Genomic DNA, 23,210 nt, shown 5'->3' with positions numbered 1-23,210 from the left:
AAGAGCGTCCTTCAGAAGTCCGGCATGCATTAAGCAGTGAGATCATTGTGTTGGTTATAAATATCTCCGTGTGTGCCAGGCCAGCCGAACAACTCCAACAAGCAGCTACAACACCAACGTAGTCTCAGAGCATTTGGTATTATTCTGTATGTAAATCCGGGACAGTCCATTTAGTACATTTTTTAAGTTTCGTATGTTATGTATACATTTGTGGATGTCCATCATCTATTTCGTACAATATGTTATAAATTACAATTCGTACAATATGTTACGAATTTTCATAATGTACAATATCCTACGAATTTGCTAAACATATGGCAGGTTACAAATACCAATTTGTTGTGACTAATCTTAGCTAGGTGGCTAATGCTAATGTTAGCAAGCTCTAGGGGTTAGGGTTATGGATTAAGATTATGATTAAAGGTTTAGGGTTAAATGTAAATGGGTTAAAGTTAGGGTTATGGGAAGGGTTAGCTAACATGCTAAGTAGTTGCAAAGTAGCTAAAAAGTAGCAAAGTTGCTCATTAGCTAAAATTGTCCCTGATGGGATTCGATCACACAACCTTTGGGTTGCTAGACGTTCGCGTAACACTTTGATTCATCCACCCCGAATCAACGACCCTCCATTCATTTTTACCTTATTAAGGTAAAACTTTTTTTTGTTGTCTTATGTAACCATACCAAACGTAACATATCATACTAATTTGATTGTCCCGGATTTACATGTACTATGTTACATCTGGTCTATGAGACCAGGCTGACAATATACAACGCCTCGCTGCACGAGCTCTGCTGGAACTGGATGTGTGCGGTGTGCGCACAGTTCCTCATGCACTGGCACAGCACACTAGAGAGCGCAAGAACCACAACAACAAAATGCCAGAAGGAGAAGAAGTGGCCTAGCAGAGCCAAGAGAACAGACACAGTTTCCTTTTTTGTTGTTGTTGGAAGAATGATTGTTCCTCTCTCTCTTTTTATCTTCGCTCTGCTGCAGTTGATTTGCGCAGCTGTGGTCGCCGTCTCCGCCGTAGTAATCACTGGATCGGTTAAATACGTCACCTTGGAGGACCAACTTCTGGAAGAGGGTACTATCAGTGGTTCAGGACGCAGAACTTGCAGGCTGTACTGTCGGGTTGGCATTGGTTTCCATCTCCAGATCCACACTGACGGAAGAGTTAACGGCAGTCATGAACCTAATCAGTTGAGTAAGTTATTATTATGAAACCATTCTGCTATGGCAGGCCTCTCACGTGGATATTTATGTTAATTATCCATGAAGTGCGAGTGGATAGAGAGAAGGTCGTGCTGAAATGGAAGACTATTGCTTACTGATTACATTGCTAGGTTTCCAACGTGAAATTATTATACATTATTGCATGAAGTTGTCTCTGAACTATAATGTTTAGGCTATTACTATGTATCCTGAAAAAGGTGTCCAATCATATTTCCATGAGCCATTTTGACTTTAATTGTAGTATATTTAAGCAATAAGGCACCAGGAGGTGTTGTATATGGCCAATATCCCACAGCTCAGGGCTGTTATGCACGACGCAACGTGGAGTGCCTGGATACAGACCTTAGCCGTCGTATATTGGCCATATACCACAAACCCCATAGATGCCTTAGTGCTACAATAAACTGGTTACCAACGTGATTAGAGCAGTAAAAATAAACGTTTTGTCATACCTGTGGTATACGGTCTGATATACCACGGGCTGTCAGCCAATCAGCATTCAGGGCTTGACCCACCCAGTTTATAATTACTTATGTATAACCATGACCTGTTTTAGGAATAACAAGTCACTGTGGAAGGATTGTGTTATGTGAAGCTTAAATAAATATACTAAATAATACATACATCATTTATTTATAGGGTTCTGATTCGTAGCATATCTAGCTACACATATAATATATATCTAGCTACACACGTCAGTCACAGTCAGCGATAGTAGCCCTGCCATTCCTACACCTATCCTTAGCCTCGGGTTACCGGTTACCCTCAGGAGCTGTTGACTGACATATGGACTGGGCCTGTATTACAGAAAGTGTCTCAGAGAAGTAGTTCTGATCTAGAATCACTTTGACTTTCAAATCACAATGAATGCAATTGTATAAACGGGGGAGACCTGCTCCTAGATCAGCACTCCGACTCCGAAAAACTTTGTGGATTACGGGCTCCGGCCATCTGTCTGAAATGCCTTGTATGTGACTCTTTGGGACATTGACAGGTCTGTATTGTGTAACAGGTGTAGCAGAAGAGACCAGGATGTTTTGGATTGGACTTCGATATGATTGTCATCACAACAATGCAATGTTCAACATGGTTGGATGGTTGTCATTGGCTCTGTGTGTTACAACGTTGGGGACATACTAGTTTCCTTATTCTAGTTTCCTCAGTCTAAAAGTGTTTTGAATTCATATTTGATTTTATTTTTTATAATAATAATAAAAAAATGTTAATGCCAAAAAGTTGATCAAATAATGTTACTCTGGATGATGATGTATTTGATGGACAGACTCTTGTAATTGTATATATTATCAGATATAATAATACGATCTTATAGGCCAACTATTATATACTATTTTACAAGACCATTTCAAAGAGGACACGTCACCTATAGTAATTCTATAGCAACACTTGTTTAAGATCAAAACAGTGACCCCACTCTATTGATGTAATAACAGGAATCTGGGAAAACAGTGACCCCACTCTATTGATGTAATAACAGGAATCTGGGAAAACAGTGACCCCACTCTATTGATGTAATAACAGGAATCTGGGAAAACAGTGACCCCACTCTATTGATGTAATAACAGGAATCTGGAAAAACAGTGACCCCACTCTATTGATGTAATAACAGGAATCTGGGAAAACAGTGACCCCACTCTATTGATGTAATAACAGGAATCTGGGAAAACAGTGACCCCACTCTATTGATGTAATAACAGGAATCTGGGAAAACAGTGACCCCACTCTATTGATGTAATAACAGGAATCTGGGAAAACAGTGACCCCACTCTATTGATGTAATAACAGGAATCTGGGAAAACAGTGACCCCACTCTATTGATGTAATAACAGGAATCTGGGAAAACAGTGACCCCACTCTATTGATGTAATAACAGGAATCTGGGAAAACAGTGACCCCACTCTATTGATGTAATAACAGGAATCTGGGAAAACAGTGACCCCACTCTATTGATGTAATAACAGGAATCTGGGAAAACAGTGATCCCACTCTATTGATGTAATAACAGGAATCTGGAAAAAAAATGTGTCTGTGTGTCTCCAGTCAACAAATCAAAATTGTATCGGTCATATACACATGGTGTGTCTCTGGCCTACATGTAGCCTACACGTAAATCAGGATTTGACCTTTAGTAGACTTCCTCACAACCCCAGACATCTACTGACTCTCATTTCCTTTAGTTAACTGTTTAAAAGCTGACCATGAACATACTGTAAATCTTCTCTTTCTCTGTTTTCTTTTCATGGTCTGCTTTTAGAAGCCGTTGTCACATTACAGTACCTGGAAACATCGTTGTTTTTAAAATTACGGTCTGGTCATCTGTGAATCTTTTCGGTGGTCATTTTTTTATAATAAAGTCTTAATTTCTCTCCATTTAAACTTAAATAAAATAACGTATAATAATGCCTCATGAGCTTAACGTAACTATCTTACCCTATCATAACCCCAAAATATAAGGATACATATTTCTGGCCCTGTCCTTCAGCTGTACCAGCTGTACCAAAACAAGTGGTGGGTGAATACCAGAATGTTTGTTTAATGTGTCTGCTGTTCCATCAGAGACAACAGCAAGATGGGGAGTCCGTGACTTGACCACTTGACAACCGATAATGTAATGTAGTCTACTCTCATTAACATCAACGCATGATTAACACGTTCTTGAGTGTTGTGTTTGTCTCAACTTTGATGGAGGGATACTGAAGCTGGCTAGCAGGCGTTCTGATTTCTGTTTCTCCAAGAAAATAGATGGACAACATATTCCAGCAACTCAGTAACGCATACAATGGTAATACAGTGTTATTACTATGGTGTTATTACTACAGTGTAATTACTGGTACTACAGTGTTATTACTACAGTGTAATTACTGGTACTGCAGTGTTATTACTATAGTGTAATTACTGGTACTGCAGTGTTATTACTATAGTGTAATTACTGGTACTACAGTGTTATTACTATGGTGTTATTACTGGTAATACAGTGTTATTACTATGGTGTAATTACTGGTACTACAGTGTTATTACTATAGTGTAATTACTGGTACTAAACAGGTATAAGATCAACTTAATGGAAAGTGTTACTGAGATTTGAGTTATGATTACTAAGAGCATGAGGTTGCTGTTACATCCGTGTTAAAGTGCGGCTGTAGTTACCAAGGTAACGTCAGTGTTAAAACGCGACTGTAGTTACTGAGGTAATGTCAGGGTAGTAAGGTGGCTGTAGTTACTGAGGTAACGTCAGTGTTAAAACGCGGCTGTAGTTACCGAGGTAACGTCAGGGTAGTAAGGTGGCTGTAGTTACTGAGGTAGCGTCAGTGTAGTAAGGTGACTGTAGTTACTGAGGTAACGTCAGGGTAGTAAGGTGGCTGTAGTTACCGAGGTAACGTCAGGGTAGTAAGGTGGCTGTAGTTACCGAGGTAACGTCAGTGTTAAAACGCGTCTGTAGTTACTGAGGTAACGTCAGTGTAGTAAGGTGACTGTAGTTACTGAGGTAACGTCAGGGTAGTAAGGTGGCTGTAGTTACCGAGGTAACGTCAGGGTAGTAAGGTGGCTGTAGTTACCGAGGTAACGTCAGTGTTAAAACGCGGCTGTAGTTACTGAGGTAACGTCAGTGTAGTAAGGTGACTGTAGTTACTGAGGTAACGTCAGGGTAGTAAGGTGGCTGTAGTTACCGAGGTAACGTCAGGGTAGTAAGGTGGCTGTAGTTACTGAGGTAACGTCAGTGTAGTAAGGTGACTGTAGTTACTGAGGTAACGTCAGGGTAGTAAGGTGGCTGTAGTTACTGAGGTAATGTCAGGGTAGTAAGGTGGCTGTAGTTACTGAGGTAACGTCAGGGTAGTAAGGTGGCTGTAGTTACTGAGGTAACGTCAGGGTAGTAAGGTGGCTGTAGTTACTGAGGTAACGTCAGTGTAGTAAGGTGGCTGTAGTTACTGAGGTAATGTCAGGGTAGTAAGGTGGCTGTAGTTACCGAGGTAACGTCAGGGTAGTAAGGTGGCTGTAGTTACTGAGGTAACGTCAGGGTAGTAAGGTGGCTGTAGTTACTGAGGTAACGTCAGGGTAGTAAGGTGGCTGTAGTTACTGAGGTAACGTCAGTGTAGTAAGGTGGCTGTAGTTACTGAGGTAATGTCAGGGTAGTAAGGTGGCTGTAGTTACCGAGGTAACGTCAGTGTAGTAAGGTGACTGTAGTTACTGAGGTAATGTCAGGGTAGTAAGGTGGCTGTAGTTACCGAGGTAACGTCAGTGTTAAAACGCGGCTGTAGTTACTGAGGTAACGTCAGTGTAGTAAGGTGACTGTAGTTACTGAGGTAATGTCAGGGTAGTAAGGTGGCTGTAGTTACCGAGGTAACGTCAGGGTAGTAAGGTGGCTGTAGTTACCGAGGTAACGTCAGTGTTAAAACGCGGTTGTAGTTACTGCAGTCACAGCATTGTTGTTTAGAGAATTTCATTAATTGCTTTGTAATTGTAATATAATGGAGTTGAGTATTTTTTTGTTATTACACAAGTAGAATGAGTAACAGTCCCTATAATGAACTAGATCATATCTAAATCCTTTTAGAGGGACCAAGGTGTGAACTAGCGTTTCTTTGATTGCTGCTGCCAACTGGCTGCCGCTCTGTTAATGAAACAAGGACATCCATCAGTCCCTGCAATGTTTTTTCAGATATAAAAGAGAGAGAAATAGAGAAAGAGATGAAGAAACAGAGAGTCAGAGAGAGTGAGAGAGAGAGAAAGAGAGACAGAAAGAGATAGCTCATCCCTCTGCAGTAGTACTGTAGACTACTTTGTCGGCGACCTCAACCCAGAATCTCTCAGAGTGTTCACAGTATGCCAACTAACACCCCTCTCAGACCACACAGCAAAATCACAATCTACTTGAACAATGCTCAACCATGAAGTATCAAAGCCGAACAAACTGCGTGTTATTAATAAATACTATAGATTTAAGGAGGTGGTGTAGAAACCTACCCCAAAAAACAATTGTCCAACAACAAATTCAATTCCTCCTACACATGTTTTCTTGCTATAGTGAAGGTTTAAACTTAGCAGTACGAAGCCTGAACAATATATTTGACCTATCAGCTAACATACTAAATGTAAAAAAATTCTAGCAGAAAACCTAAGAAAACTAAAAACAGTGAGAAATGTTTTGATGAACGATGCAAAAAAAAAACACAAGAAAGAAATTAAGAAAACCTATCCAACCTTAAAACACAGAGACCAAGAAAACGAGAACCGACGTCTTCACTATGGCGAAACACAAAAAAAAAACAGTACAGAAATGCACTAACAAAAGAGAAGGAACAGCACGTCAGAAAACAGCTCAATGTGATTGAAGAAGCCATAGAATCAACCACTTCCGGGAAAATTATTGTTACAATATTTTACTGTCTTACTATTTTTATTCCTTTACTTCATTTTATTTTTGGAGAAAAAAAAAAAATATATATTTTCATACTTACTTTTAAAAAAATTAATCTGAATTGTTGGTTAAAGGGTAATTTGATTTAATTTGAACACTAAACAAACAACACAAAGAGATGTCTACTTTAAAATGGACAGTAAAGGTTTACACCGGTTGTATTTGGCGCCCGTGACAAACACAATTTGATGTAATTTGAAATTGGAACACACTAAACAAACAACACAAAGAGATATCTATTTAACATGGAGATGTAAACCACTTCTCCAACTTCTTTGGCCATATAACAAAGAACCCAGAGCAAACACATATACTGTATCAATTGCAAAACTTATAATGAACTATTAAAGACTACCAGAACGCACTGGATTCTCTAATTATATTGGATGAAATTAAAATGTACAAAAGAAATCCAATCCTAAAAGGCCTGTGGTGTTGATGGTATACGAGATGAAATTATAAAACATACAGACCAAAAATTCAACTGTTCTATTCTTAGACTCTTCAACATTATCCTCAGCTCTGGCATCTCCGCCAATATTTATAGTCTTAGACTATTCAACATTATCCTCAGCTCTGGCATCTCCGCCAATATTTATATTCTTAGACTCTTCAACATTATCCTCAGCTCTGGCATCTCCGCCAATATTTATATTCTTAGACTCTTCAACATTATCCTCAGCTCTGGCATCTCCGCCAATATTTATAGTCTTAGACTATTCAACATTATCCTCAGCTCTGGCATCTCCGCCAATATTTATATTCTTAGACTCTTCAACATTATCCTCAGCTCTGGCATCTCCGCCAATATTTATATTCTTAGACTCTTCAACATTATCCTCAGCTCTGGCATCTCCGCCAATATTTATATTCTTAGACTCTTCAACATTATTCACAGCTCTGGCATCTCCGCCAATATTTATATTCTTAGACTATTCAACATTATCCTCAGCTCTGGCATCTCCGCCAATATTTATATTCTTAGACTCTTCAACATTATCCTCAGCTCTGGCATCTCCGCCAATATTTATATTCTTAGACTCTTCAACATTATCCTCAGCTCTGGCATCTCCGCCAATATTTATATTCTTAGACTATTCAACATTATCCTCAGCTCTGGCATCTTCGCCAATATTTATATTCTTAAACTCAGCAACATTATCCTCAGCTCTGGCATCTCCGCCAATATTTATATTCTTAAACTCAGCAACATTATCCTCAGCTCTGGCATCTTCGCCAATATTTATATTCTTAAACTCAGCAACATTATCCTCCGCTCTGGCATCTTCGCCAATATTTATATTCTTAGACTCTTCAACATTATCCTCAGCTCTGGCATCTCCGCCAATATTTATATTCTTAAACTCAGCAACATTATCCTCAGCTCTGGCATCTCCGCCAATATTTATATTATTAAACTCAGCAACATTATCCTCAGCTCTGGCATCTCCGCCAATATTTATATTCTTAGACTCTTCAACATTATCCTCAGCTCTGGCATCTCGGGCCAATATTTATATTCTTAAACTCAGCAACATTATCCTCAGCTCTGGCATCTCCGCCAATATTTATATTCTTAAACTCAGCAACATTATCCTCAGCTCTGGCATCTCCGCCAATATTTATATTCTTAAACTCAGCAACATTATCCTCAGCTCTGGCATCTCCGCCAATATTTATATTCTTAAACTCAGCAACATTATCCTCAGCTCTGGCATCTCCGCCAATATTTATATTCTTAAACTCAGCAACATTATCCTCAGCTCTGGCATCTCCGCCAATATTTATATTCTTAAACTCAGCAACATTATCCTCAGCTCTGGCATCTCCGCCAATATTTATATTCTTAGACTCTTCAACATTATCCTCAGCTCTGGCATCTCCGCCAATATTTATATTCTTAAACTCAGCAACATTATCCTCAGCTCTGGCATCTTCGCCAATATTTATATTCTTAAACTCAGCAACATTATCCTCCGCTCTGGCATCTTCGCCAATATTTATATTCTTAAACTCTTCAACATTATCCTCAGCTCTGGCATCTTCGCCAATATTTTGAACCAAAGTTTGTTCATCCCAACCCACAAAAGTGGAGACAAAGTTGACCACAATAATTACAGCGTCAACAGTAACCTCGGAAAAGTCCTCTACATTATCATCAAAAGAGGACTCCCAACTCGTCCTTAGTAAAAAACGATGTCCTGAGCAAATGTCAAAATTGGCTTCATACAAAAATATCATACGACAGACCACGTATACACCCTGCACACCCTTATTGACAAACAAACAAACAAACAAATAAACAAAAACAAAGTCTTCTGATGTTTTGTTAGCTTTTGACTCACTTTAGAATGAGGATCTGCTATACAAATCGATGGAAAGCAATGTTGGGGGGGGGGGGGGGGGGGGGTTAAAATTGTCAATAAACGCAAAGATTATTTTCCTCATGGCCGTGGGGTGAGACAGGGATTCAAGCTTGAGACCCACCCTCGTCAAAACATACACAGTGTTCAAAACATCAGGAACTCTTTCCATGACATAGACTGACCAGGTGAAAGCTATGATCCCTTATTGATGTTACCTGTTAAATCCACTTGTAGATGAATGGGGATCAGTGTAGATGAAGGGGAGGAGACAGGTTAAAGAAGGATTTTTAAGCCTTGAGACAGGGATTGTGTATGTGTGCCATTCATAGGGTGAATGGGCAAGACAAAATATTTAAGTGCCTTTGAACGGGATATGGTAGTAGGTGCCAGGCCGCACCGGTTTGTGTCAAGAACTGCAACGCTGCTGGGTTTTTCCCCGCTCAACAGTTTCCTGTGTGTATCAAGAATGATCCACCACCCAAAGGACATCCAACTTGACACAGCTGCGGGAAGCATTGGAGTCAGAATGGGCCAGCATCCCTGTGGAACGCTTTCAACACAGGATCGCTGTGGAACGCGTTTGGACACCTTGTAGACTCCACGCCCCGACGAATTGAGGCTGTTCTGGCGGCAACAGGGGGGTGCAACTCAATAGTATCAAGGTGTTCCTAATGTTCTGTACACTCAATGAATTGGCTAGGCACTAGAACAGTCTGCATCTTTATGATGTAATGTTTACGGTACGTTTATTAAAAATGTATTTTTTGTTGATGTTCTTTTATGTTTATTTCACTTTTGTTTATTGTTTATTTCCCTTGTTTTATCAATGTAAACATATGTTTCCCATGACAATGAAGCCCCTTTGAATTGAATTGAGAGAGAGAGAGAGAGAAACCAGAGAGAGAAAGAGACAAAGTGAAAGAAATAGAGAAAAAGAGAGACACAGAAAGAAAGAAACAAAGAGAGGAACCCTAGAACATCCTAGAAATATGTTTCCCATGCCAAAAAGCCCCTTTGAATTGAATTTTGAGAGAGAGAGAGAGAGAGAGAGAGAGAGAGAGAGAGAGAGAGAGAGAGAGAGGGAGAGGGCTAGAATGTGGAGAGAGAGAGAGAGAGAGAGAGAGAGAGAGAGACACACAAAATGAAAGAAACAAGGAGAATAACCCTAGACAATCCTAGAAATAGTACAGTATATACTGATGCATTGTTGTGATGATCTGTCTGATTTTGTTCTCAGGTGTCCTGGAGCTCTTTGCGGTTTCTCAGGGGGTCATCGGTATCCGAGGAGTCTACAGCAACAGATTTTTAGCCATGAACAAGAGAGGAAGGCTACACGCTATCGTAAGTATCCTATTTATTACATAGTGCACAACTTTTGCCCAGGACCCATAGGGCGCCATTTTGGATTCCATTTTGGGTGCCATTTTGAGAAGAGACTCGCAGAAACTCCATTGTTTCTTGTCCTGAAATGAATTTGGCCTGAACACTAAAAGAGACGAAAGCCATAGTTTGGCCTCAGATCTGTTTGTTCTGTGTTGCCACGATGGGACCAGGCTTGAATGTCATGGCACTGACAACAAACCATCTTGAGAATTGCAGATTTATTTTCTTGTAAACTCTGAATTGCTTCAAATGACTTTAAATCTGTACCCAACAGTCAGTCAGCTAGCCAGCCAGCCAGGCGGGCAGCCAGCCAGCCAGCCAGCCAGCCAGGCGGGCAGCTACGCTGCTCCAGCCAGCCAGTAAGCAAGCAACCTCTGCGGACAGACAAATAAATTGATACTTTGTAAGCAGGCCTGCCAAACAGCCAGCCAGTCAGCCAGACACCCAAGCAGAAAGCCACACTGCTACTTTGTAAGCAGGCCAGACAAATAGACAGCTAGTCAGGCAGCCACCCAGGCAGAAAGCCACACTGCTACTTTGTAAGCAGGCCTGCCAAACAGCCAGCCAGTCAGCCAGGAACTCAGGCAGAAAGCCACACTGCTACTTTGTAAGAAGGCCAGCCAAGCAGCCAGCCAGCCAGCCACCCAGGCAGAAAGCCACACTGCTACTTTGTAAGAAGGCCAGCCAAGCAGCCAGCCAGCCAGCCACCCAGGCAGAAAGTCACACTGCTACTTTGTAAGCAGGCCAGCCAAGCAGCCAGCCAGCCAGCCACCCAGGCAGAAAGCCACACTGCTACTTTGTAAGCAGGCCAGCCAAGCAGCCAGCCAGCCAGCCACCCAGGCAGAAAGCCACACTGCTACTTTGTAAGCAGGCCAGCCAGTCATCTAGCTCTGCTGACAGTCATCTGTAGGGAGCCTGGCCTGACCGGGTAGATAGTTAGCATGTGTTAATGGGCAGTCCAGATAGTCCGGTCTAGAAAGGCTGATCATATATATAGATAGAGAGAGAGAAAGACAGCGAGAGAGAGAGCGAGAGAGAGTGTGTGAGAGAGAGAGACAAAGCATGTGAATGGGACAGACAGAGAGAGAGCGACAGAGAGAGACAAAGTATGTGAATGAGACAGAGAACAAGAGAAAGAGTGAGGGAACGAGATAGAGAGAAAGAGTGAGTGAACGAGACAGAGAGAGAAAGAGACTGCGACAGAGACAGACAGGCAGACAGAGCGAGCGTGTGAAAAAAAAGACAGAGAGAGAGAGACAAAGCATGTGAATGAGACAGACAGAGACAGCGAGAGAACGAGAGAGCGAGAGAGAGAGACAAAGACAGAGAGAGACAGAAACTGAGAGAGACAGAGAGAGAAAGAGACAGCGACAGAGACAGACAGGCAGACAGAGCGAGAGCGTGAAAAAAAGACAGAGAGAGAGAGACAAAGCATGTGAATGAGACAGACAGAGACAGAGAGAGACGGAAACTGAGAGAGAGACAGAGAGAGAGAGAGAGACAGAGAGAGAGAAACTGATAGAGACAGAGAAAGAGAGAGAGAGAAACACAGTGTGTGAATGAGACAGACAGAAAGAGCGAGAGATAGGTAGAGCAAGAGAGGGAGAGAGAGAGAGAGCAAGAGAGGGAGAGAGAGAGAGAGAGAGAGGGAGAGAGAGAGAGGGAGAGAGAGAGAGAGAGAGAGAGAGAGGGAGAGAGAGAGAGAGAGAGAGAGAGAGAGAGAGAGAGAGAGAGAGAGAGAGAGAGAGAGAGAGAGAGAGAGAGAGAGAGAGAGAGAGAGAGAGAGAGAGAGGGAGAGAGGGAGAGAGAGAGAGAGAGAGAGAGAGAGAGAGAGAGAGAGAGAGAGAGAGAGGGAGAGAGGGAGAGAGAGAGAGAGAGAGCAAGAGAGGGAGATAGAGAGGGAGATAGAGAGAGAGAGAGGGAGAGAGAGAGAGAGAGAGCAAGAGAGGGAGAGAGAGAGAGAGAGAGAGAGGGAGAGAGAGAGAGAGAGAGAGAGGGAGAGAGAGAGAGAGAGAGCAAGAGAGGGAGAGAGAGAGAGAAACAAAGGGATAAATGTGAAGTAGAGTCCTATAAGCCTCTGCAGACACAGTGGACAATTATAGTCCAGCTGTATAGGATCCATCAGTGTAGAATTAGTCTGGATTCTCCTCGCTCGACCCACACACACACACACACACACACACACACACACACACACACACACACACACACACACACACACACACATCAATACTAATTCTCCACTGATGGATCCTATACAGCTGGATTAACACTAATTGTCCCCTGTGTCTGCTGCGGTTTATAGGACTCTACTTCACCACAGACAGACGAGCCCCCCGGCCAGACAGACGAGCCCCCCGGCCAGACAGACGAGCCCCCCGGCCAGACAGATGAGCCCCCCGACCAGACAGACGAGCCCCCCGGCCAGACAGATGAACCCCCCGGCCAGACAGATGAGCCCCCGGCCAGACAGATGAGCCCCCCTACCAGACAGACGAGCCCCCTGGCCAGACAGATGAGCCCCCCGACCAGACAGACTAGCCCCCCGACCAGACAGATGAACCTCCCGACCAGACAGACTAGCCCCCCGACCAGACAGATGAACCCCCCGACCAGATAGATGAACCCCCCGACCAGATAGATGAACCTCCCGACCAGATAGACGAGCCCCCCGACCAGACAGATGAACCCCCCGACCAGATTGACGAGCCCCCCGACCAGATAGATGAACCCCCCGACCAGATTGACAAGCCCCCCGACCAGATAGATGAACATCCCGACCAGATTGACGAGCCCCCCGACCAGATAGATGAACCCCCCGACCAGATTGACGAGCCCCACGACCAGATAGATGAACCCCCCGACCAGATTGACGAGCCCCCCGACCAGATAGATGAACCTCCCGACCAGATAGACGAGCCCCCCGACCAGACAGATGAACCCCCCGACCAGATTGACGAGCCCCCCGACCAGATAGATGAACCCCCCGACCAGATTGACGAGCCCCCCGACCAGATAGATGAACCCCCCGACCAGACAGATGAACCCCCCGACCAGACAGATGAACCCCCTGACCAGACAGATGAACCCCCCGACCACAGACAGACGAGCCCCCAGACCAGACAGATGAACCCCCCGACCACAGACAGACGAGCCCCCAGACCACAGCACAGTGTGTCTCATCTGTCTGTGGTCTGGGGGCTCGTGTTCCACACACTGTCTTTATGCTGTAATCAGTCTGTCATATTTAATATTCAGATGTTTTCACAGTGGCAGTTTATTGTCTGGAGTAATGGGCAAGTAGACAGATGTGTATTAAACTGTTTTATCTACCCAGCCAGCCACGACAAACAACGTCTCTTCTAAGGTCAAAGGGTCACCTGGATTTATTGAGCAACCGATGGAGGGAGGGAGGAAGTGACGGCGGGGAGGGAGAGAAAGAGAGAAATAAATAAGTCCTAGTAAACATTATACACTGTTTACTGATCTATCTTGGTACTGAAGAGTTGGTGAGGAGGTAGAGATCATAAATCTAGCTATGCCACACTCTGTCTAACCATACCATACAGGTTATTATATCTGGTGGGAGCTCTGTCTAACCATACAGGTTATTATATCTGGTGGGAGCTCTGTCTAACCATACAGGTTATTATATCTGTTGGGAGCTCTGTCTAACCATAACATACCATACAGGTTATTATATCGCTTGTGGGCATCCTTGGGTACTTACTACATGTTGTCGTTTCCCACCAAAGGTATTTTTAGGCTTAGTTAAGAATGTCTTGAGATCGTTGGATCAGAAATGTCAAATCAAGTGCTTCGTTTGTTTGAAACACTGTACAGACGTTTTATAAAGCATACCGAGGAAATGAACAGGAAACTAGGGTTTAATAGAGCTTGTCTTTCTAAGATCCTTGGTGACTGACTGCTCTCATCTCCCAAAGGAAGTCCCAGCTCAGATGGAGAGGGGTAGGATTGAGTATAGAGATGGATCGTAGAGCAGGGGGATATGTACGGTAATACTGTATGTGCTGGCTGGGGTGCTTGTTAATGTTGAATCATTTTTTTACATTGGGGAAATTGAGACATTCATTTTGTGTAACCGTTGTGTAACTGCGGTGTAATCGTTGTGTAACCGTTGTGTAACCGTTGTGCAATCGTTGTGTAACCGTAGTGTAATCGTTGTGTAACCTCTGTGTAATCATTGTGTAATCGTTGTGTAATCATTGTGTAATCGTTGTGTAATCGTTGTGTAACCGTTGTGTAATCGTTGTGTAACCGTTGTGTAATCGTTTAGATCTCTGTAACATTATGTTTGTTTGTGTTTTCCAGGAGCGATTCACGGACGACTGTAGGTTCTGGGAGCGTTTCCAGGAGAGCAGTTACAACACTTATGCCTCGGTGTTGCACCGGAACCACCGGACGGGACGGGACTGGTACGTGGCCCTGAACAAGAGAGGAAAATCTAAGATGGGCTCCAGCCCCAGGGTCAAATCCCAGCACGTTTCCACGCACTTCCTCCCCAGGCTCAGTGTCCACAACCTGCAGAGCGTTCGTGGTTTCACCATCACCGACAGGAGCAAAGAGAGGAGGAAAAACCAGGCGCCACTGATCAAACCGCCCTCACAACCATACAGGGATGTTAATTCAGAGACAGGGAAGAGGGTGCAGACTGTCAAGTACTGGCCCAAGTTTCGGTTTGGATAGACTACGAAGTGATGAGGGAGGAAGTAATACAAACTGTATGGGCGTTATATGGATTGACAGGATGGATTACTGGCCAACGTAAACATGGACATGACACCTGTTGTCCTCAACAACAACAACAACAATCGCTGAACTTTTACTTTCCGTTATTTCAAAGCATTCCAGATGTCATAAAATAGTGAGTTAAAAACCTAAGGGCTGTAACATGCAGTCATTAAGCTTTGTGATTGTAAGGCTATGATGGTTACAATGGTTGTACAGCTATGATGGTTACAATGGTTGTACAGCTATGATGGTTACAATGGTTGTACAGCTATGATGGTTACAATGGTTGTACAGCTATGATGGTTACAATGGTTGTACAGCTATGATGGTTACAACTGCTTCCGAAGGTGGTCCCCTTCGGGCCAATTAAAAACACAATATGCGATAACTAGTTCATATATAGTTAGAACCACAACATGCGATAACTAGTTCATATATAGTTAGAAACACAACGTGAGATACATTACATTATCAAAAGACACCTGCTCATCAAACATCTCATTCCAAAATCATGGGCATTAATATGGAGTTGGTCCCCCCCTTTGCTGCTATAACGGAATCGATTTCCACTAGATGTTGGAACATTGCTGCAGAGACTTGCTTCCGTTCAGCCATAAGAGCATTAGTGAGTTCAGGCACTGATGTTGGGCGATTAGGCCTGGCTCGCAGTTGGCGTTCCAATTCATCCGAAAGGTGTTCGATGGGGTTAAGGTCAGGGCTCTGTGCAGGCCAGTCAAGTTCTTCCACACCGACAAACCATTTCTGTATGGACCTCGCTTTGGGCATGGGGGGCATTGTCATGCTGAAACAGGAAAGAGCCTTCCCCAAACTGTTGCCACAAAGTTGAAAACACAGAATCGTCTAGAATGTCATTGTATGCTGTAGCGTTAAGATCTCCCTTCACTGAAACTAAGGGGCCTGAACCATGAAAAACATCCCCAGACCATAATTCCTCCTCCACCAAACTTTACAGTTGGCACTATGCATTGGGGCAGGTAGCGTTCTCCTGGCATTCGACAAACCCAGATTCGTCCAGATGGTGAAATGTGATTCATCACTCCAGAGAACGTGTTTCCACTGCTCCAGAGTCCAATGGAGGCGAGCTTTACACCACTCCAGCCGACGCTTGGCATTGCACATGGTGAAGTTAGGTGTGCGGCTGCTCAGGTATGTAAACCCATTTCATGAAGCTCCTGATGAACAGTTAGTGTGCCGAAGTTTCATCCAGAGGCCGTTTGGAACTATTTTTACGTGCTTCAGTACTTAGTGGTCCTGTTCTGTGAGCTTGTGTGGCCTACCACTTCGCGGCTGAGCCGTTGTTGCTCCTAGACATTTCCACTTCACGATAATAGCGCCTACAGTTGACTGACTGGGGCAGCTCTAGCAGGGCAGAAATTTGACAAACTGGCTCGTTGGAAAGGTGGCATCCTATGACTGTGCCACGTTGGAAATCACTGAGCTCTTCTACTGCCAATGTTTGTCTATGGATATTGCATGGCGTTGTGCTCAATTTGTACACAACCTGTCAACAACTGGTGTGGCTGAAATAGCCGAATCAACTCATTTGAAGGGGTGTCCACATACTTTTGTATATATAATGTAACTAGTTCACATGGTTAGGAACACAATGTGACAACTAACTAGTTGATCTTTAAAAGCTGGAGGGGGATCAAGCAGTAAACTGTCCATCACAACTATCCTAGATTATAGCAGCCGGCTGTCACTAGAGAACAATCCCCTACCATGACCCTGTGGCCTGGAGGATGTTCCCAAGAGGACCGTTTCATGAGGATGAAGATGCACTGACAGGCCGTGTTTTGGAGGAGGCTCAAGCCATAGGTGTATCAGATGGCAGAAAGGCAGACAGTTCGTGTGACCTAGAAGGAAAACACTGCCGAGGAGGAGGAGGAGGGATGCTAGTTGATGATTGGCTGGGTTCAAACCTGGGTCTCCTGTGTGCCATCAAATTGGGGTTCTTTCTTTATACTGAGCTAAAGCCTTGGACCAACGAAACTGAATCCTGTTCTACATCAAATTTCATGAAGAGGTTTAATTTATTTTCATGTGTATTCATAACAAACATAATTACCGGTATTTAGGCATCTCCCTTACACTGCGTTTTGTTCTTAACTTCAACATTTGTTTGTTGATTTTTTTATGTTTTACAGTTTGTCTTTACTGGAGTACGAGAGGACTTTGTCTTTTTCAGATAAGTCACAAAGATACATTTTTCTGTCGTTTTTTTAATCCATGAAATATAAACAAATAATATGTAATTTGACTAAAGGTTAAGATATTGGTTGCTATGTAATGTGACGAAAGGTAATTCTATTGGTTGCTATGTAATGTGACGAAAGGTAATTCTATTGGTTGCTATGTAATGTGACTAAAGGTAATTCTATTGGTTGCTATGTAATGTGACTAAAGGTAATTCTATTGGTTGCTATGTAATGTGACTAAAGGTAATTCTATTGGTTGCTATGTTTGTATATATACAGTGGGGCAAAAAAGTATTTAGTCAGCCACCAATTGTGCAAGTTCTCCCACTTAAAAAGATGAGAGAGGCCTGTAATTTTCATCATAGGTACACTTCAACTATGACGGACAAAACGAGAAAAGAAAATCCAGAAAATCACATTGTAGGATTTTTAATGAATTTATTTGCTAATTATGGTGGAAAATAAGTATTTGGTCACCTACAAACAAGCAAGATTTCTGGCTCTCACAGACCTGTAACTTATTCTTTAAGAGGCTCCTCTGTCCTCCACTCGTTACCTGTATTAATGGCACCTGTTTGAACTTGTTATCAGTGGGAGAACTGACTAAATACTTGTTTTGCCCCACCTGTAGCTATATTTTACTAACAGTATTTATGAAACAAAATACATTGAGAATCAACAGTTCTTTTTATCAAGCTTATTCCGATTTAGGATTTAGGATTTAGGATTTAGGATTTGGGATTTGGGATTTGGGATTTGGGATTTAGGATTTAGGATTTAGGATTTGGGATTTAGGATTTAGGATTTAGGATTTGGGATTTGGGATTTGGGATTTGGGATTTGGGATTTGGGATTTGGGATTTGGGATTTAGGATTTAGGATTTAGGATTTGGGATTTGGGATTTAGGATTTAGGATTTAGGATTTGGGATTTAGGATTTAGGATTTAGGATTTAGGATTTGGGATTTAGGATTTAGGATTTAGGATTTAGGAAATGAATGCCTTTCCTACCCACTTCTCAGTCGTTGGTATTCACGCCTACCTTATGCAGGTGTGTAACAGACTTTACAGGCGTGGTTCTCCTTGTGTGTGCTGGATACATGTAATTCAACCTGCTGAAAACCCTCCCACTTGCTGGCCAACCGATGTTCTTGTGGAGTTTTTATTCAATAGGGGTTTTCAGTACATTTCTCTCAAGCCATCCTTTTCATTATAATTTTGATGACAGACTCACTAGAGTACAGTCGTGGCCAAACGTTTTGAGAATTACACGAATATTAATTTTCACAACGTCTGCTGCCTCAGTTTGTATGATGGCAATTTGTATATTCTCCAGAATGTTATGAAAAGTTATCAGATGGATTGCAATTAATTGCAAAGTCCCTCTTTGCCATGTAAATGAACTGAATTGCAAAAAAAATATTTCCACTGCATTTCAGCCCTGCCACAAAAAGACAAGCTGACATCATGTCAGTGATTCTCTCGTTAACACAGGTCTGAGTGTTGACGAGGACAAGGCTGGAGATCACTCTGTCATGCTGATTGAGTTCGAATAACAGACTGGAAGCTTCTAAGGGAGGGTGGTGCTTGGAGTCATTGTTCTTCCTCTGTCAACCATGGTTGCCTGCAAGGAAACATGTGCCGTCATCATTGCTTTGCACAAAAAGGGCTTCACAGGCTAGGATATTGCTGCCAGTAAAATAGCACCTAAATCAACCATTTATCGGACCATCAAGAACTTCAAGGAGAGCGGTTCAAGTGTTGTGAAGAAGGCTTCAGGGCACCCAAGAAAGTCCAGCAAGCGCCAGGACCGTCTCTTAAAGTTGATTCAGCTGCGGGATCGGGGCACCACCAGCACAGAGCTTGCTCAGACACTGAAGCAGCAACTTTGTGGACATTAATATTTGTGTCATTCTCAAAAATTGTGCCCAACGACGGAGAGAACGGGTTCAGAATATAAGCATCAAGGTAAGAGAGCCATCTATGCATATTGGTCTCAGTTTCAGCACCAACTAGTACAGTTTTAAATACTCTGATCTTGCATTTTAGGGTTAGGAAGGTTTGTATGAATCATTAAAAAAGAACACGTTTAGAGAGTCTTTATGACAAAATATATATATATATTGATTAGTAAAATACACAGTGGTTTGATTCATCCTGAAAAGTTGTCATATTCAAGTTCAACCATGAAATATTGGAAGGTGAGAAAAGTGTATAATATGGGGTTGAACAATAGTCCTATAAATCTACCTGAATAATCATCACTAACCATGGAATTTTATGACAACAGTCTAGTCGTTGTGAACCGTGCGCTCCAGGTTTAACCTGCTGGTCTGGGTTCCATAATGATTCAACTAGACTCCATGTCCCAAATTACTACACAACATTAGCCTAGTGCTATCCACCAATGCTAGCATCCCTCAGGAACTTCTACTCAGACGTGACAGAGGAAATAAAGGTCAACGGATATGGAATGATGCAAAATTGTAAACTACATATTGAAGAAAACTAACATTATAGTGACAGTTCTAAATTGTTTGTGGGTATTACTGATGGTGGCTCCCGATAATGGCTAATATTTAACATCATACAAATGTTTTTTTTTAAAGTAAAACGGAGAAAATCCTAGGCATATAATCAAACCATTGTAAAGTACATCAACTCGTCATGTTAAGCCTACGGAAGCCTATAGCTTCCAAATTTCATCCACGACAAATTACGAGGGCACACAATTAGAATTCTGAATAACGGCAACAGCTTTTTATATCTTCTAACTTCACTGTGGAAATGGGGCCACAAAACATGTCATGTTGATATGATTTTCAGTTCTCCTCCATATGACCGGTATCGCATTCGTCTCCAGGAATCATAATCATTTTTTTTTAATACAATCCCCTTCGCCAAACTCATTCACCTATCTCTTATCTGTAGCTCTATTATTCATTTATACATTTCACGGAGAATGGTGTTATTTCTATCTGGAAAAAATTAAGTAGATACTTTTTTTCACTTGGTACAAGAAGGTTCGCTCGACCTTTATTCATGGTTTCCTGGCGCGTAAAGGTGGTAGAATGAGGGCAAGATCAGAATACGGCATATCTGTAGACACACCTCCATCTATTCTAACTCCACCCCCGAAGGAAACAGCGGGGTGAATAACATGTTCATGGTATAAAAAATATGCAGAGAGAGAAAAGTGCATTAAAAAATGTAATTACATTTCCGTTTATGCACGCTTAACTTAAAGATTGAAATCAGTCCCTATGCAATTATATTTATGCCTGATATTTGTTTTAGATGGTTTATTGTACTGTATTCAAGTGTATTGTACTGTATTAAAGTGTATTGTACTGTATTGACGTGTATTGTACTGTATTAAAGTGTATTGTACTGTATTGAAGTGTATTGTACTGTATTCAAGTGTATTGTACTGTATTAAAGTGTATTGTACTGTATTGATGTGTTTTGTACTGTATTGAAGTGTATTGTACTGTATTAAAGTGTATTGTATTGAAGTGTATTGTACTGTATTGAAGTGTATCGTACTGTACAGTAGTGTATTGTACTGTATTAAAGTGTATTGTACTGAAGTGTATTGTATTGAAGTGTATTGTATATAAGTGTATTGTACTGAAGTGTATTGTTCTGTATTGAAGTGTATTGTACTGTATTAAAGTGTATTGTACTGTATTAAAGTGTATTGTACTGTATTAACGTGTATTGTACTGTATTGAAGTGTGTTGTACTGTATTAAAGTGTATTGTACTGTATTAAAGTGTATTGTACTGTATTAAAGTGTATTGTACTGTATTAAAGTGTGTGTGAATGTGGTGAAACATGGCATACATATCAGAAAGTTGTCCGATTTTAAACATATGAGTTGAATGTGTTGTTCTGAATGACGATCAAAAATAAATATAGTAAAAATCCTTATCACTACGTAGGTGATGATTGGCTAGCTAACAGAAGCCAGGTTACTACGTAGCTAATGATTGGCTAACAGAAGCCAGGTTACTACGTAGCTAATGATTGGCTAACAGAAGCCTTATTACTACGTAGCTAATGATTGGCTAGCTAACAGAAGCCAGGTTACTACGTAGGTAATGATTGGCTGGCTAACAGAAGCCAGGTTACTACGTAGGTAATGATTGGCTGGCTAACAGAAGCCAGGTTACTACGTAGGTAATGATTGGCTAACAGAAGCCTTATTACTACGTAGCTAATGATTGGCTAGCTAACAGAAGCCAGGTTACTACGTAGGTAATGATTGGCTAGCTAACAGAAGCCAGGTTACTACGTAGGTAATGATTGGCTAGCTAACAGAAGCCAGGTTACTACGTAGGTAATGATTGGCTAGCTAACAGAAGCCAGGTTACTACGTAGGTAATGATTGGCTAACAGAAGCCAGGTTACTACGTAGCTAATGATTGGCTAGCTAACAGAAGCCAGGTTACTACGTAGCTAATGATTGGCTAGCTAACAGAAGCCAGGTTACTACGTAGGTAATGATTGGCTAGCTAACAGAAGCCAGGTTACTACGTAGCTAATGATTGGCTAACAGAAGCCAGGTTACTACGTAGCTAATGATTGGCTAACAGAAGCCAGGTTACTACATAGCTAATGATTGGCTAGCTAACAGAAACCAGGTTACTACGTAGCTAATGATTGGCTAACAGAAGCCAGGTTACTACATAGCTAATGATTGGCTAGCTAACAGAAGCCAGGTTACTACGTAGCTAATGATTGGCTAACAGAAGCCAGGTTACTACGTAGCTAATGATTGGCTAGCTAACAGAAACCAGGTTACTACGTAGCTAATGATTGGCTAACAGAAGCCAGGTTACTACGTAGCTAATGATTGGCTAGCTAACAGAAACCAGGTTACTACGTAGCTAATGATTGGCTAACAGAAGCCAGGTTACTACGTAGCTAATGATTGGCTGGCTAACAGAAGCCAGGTTACTACGTAGCTAATGATTGGCTGGCTAACAGAAGCCAGGTTACTACGTAGCTAATGATTGGCTAACAGAAGCCAGGTTACTACGTAGCTAATGATTGGCTAGCTAACAGAAGCCAGGTGTGGCTGGCAGCACAGTACGGTGTCACACAGTACTGCCATTGTTCTCCAGCTGGAGAATATAGTCACATCTCTGAGTGATGCTCAGCTTCTTACCGAATTGGATTAGTATCCCATGCAACTCACCATCGTGGTTCTGGTGGTTTCCCCCTCCCCTCCCCGCTCCCTCGTACCTCATTGCTAGACAGGAAACGGTTTTTCCAACACTTAACGAGGAGGTCCAATCAACTCCGACACCACAGCTGGCTTTCGTCCATTCGCCTTGCAGCCTCTTCAGGGTGGGCCAATCAGCATCTGAACAGACAGGTGGAATCAGATCGTTGAAAACGTGCGTTTAGTATCCAACCCCATGTTTCAAAACTGGGTTTTGCAGGTTGGAATCACAAGTCCAAGTGAGGGTGTGTTTTTCTCGGAGGAGGGGTTAAAAGAACATAAAGAAATGACATACTTTGAAAATGTGAAAACGACAATGGACACACTCACACGCACACGCACACACACACACACACACTCACACACACTCACACACACACTCACTCACACACACTCACACACACTCACACACACACACACACACACTCACGCAACCACATTATGTGTGAAACTGTTGATTGAACTCATCTGCGTTAGCGTGATATCTATACATGGAACACGTTCAGCAGGAAAGCTTAGCTTGCCTCTCCCTACTTACTACTAACCTAGTAGATTACAGCCTGGGAAATGTGTACTGAAACAGTTGTCAAGTCTC

General features: G+C 42.3%; 1 protein-coding gene across 1 annotated transcript; it reads left to right on the top strand.

Annotated features, from left to right (window-relative positions):
* The first annotated feature begins 802 nt into the window (after positions 1-802).
* Positions 803-15,121, top strand: LOC139403939 (fibroblast growth factor 5-like). Its single transcript, XM_071147146.1, has 3 exons — positions 803-1,205; positions 10,269-10,372; positions 14,747-15,121. The coding sequence occupies exons 1-3, from the start codon at positions 803-805 to the stop codon at positions 15,119-15,121; spliced, it is 882 nt and encodes a 293-aa protein (XP_071003247.1).
* The last annotated feature ends 8,089 nt before the right edge of the window (positions 15,122-23,210 follow it).

Source organism: Oncorhynchus clarkii, unplaced genomic scaffold, assembly GCF_045791955.1.
Source record: "Oncorhynchus clarkii lewisi isolate Uvic-CL-2024 unplaced genomic scaffold, UVic_Ocla_1.0 unplaced_contig_13682_pilon_pilon, whole genome shotgun sequence".
NCBI classification, from domain to species: domain Eukaryota; kingdom Metazoa; phylum Chordata; class Actinopteri; order Salmoniformes; family Salmonidae; genus Oncorhynchus; species Oncorhynchus clarkii.
This window is presented reverse-complemented; position numbering and strand designations above follow the sequence as displayed.

Bases quoted from the DNA above. Each gene is read 5' to 3' on its own strand.
- LOC139403939 (XM_071147146.1), top strand. From the start codon at position 803: ATGTGTGCGGTGTGCGCACAGTTCCTCATGCACTGGCACAGCACACTA. The intron at 1,206-10,268 runs GTAAGTTATTAT...TTTTGTTCTCAG, and splicing joins TCATGAACCTAATCAGTTGA to GTGTCCTGGAGCTCTTTGCG. The intron at 10,373-14,746 runs GTAAGTATCCTA...TGTGTTTTCCAG, and splicing joins GAGGAAGGCTACACGCTATC to GAGCGATTCACGGACGACTG.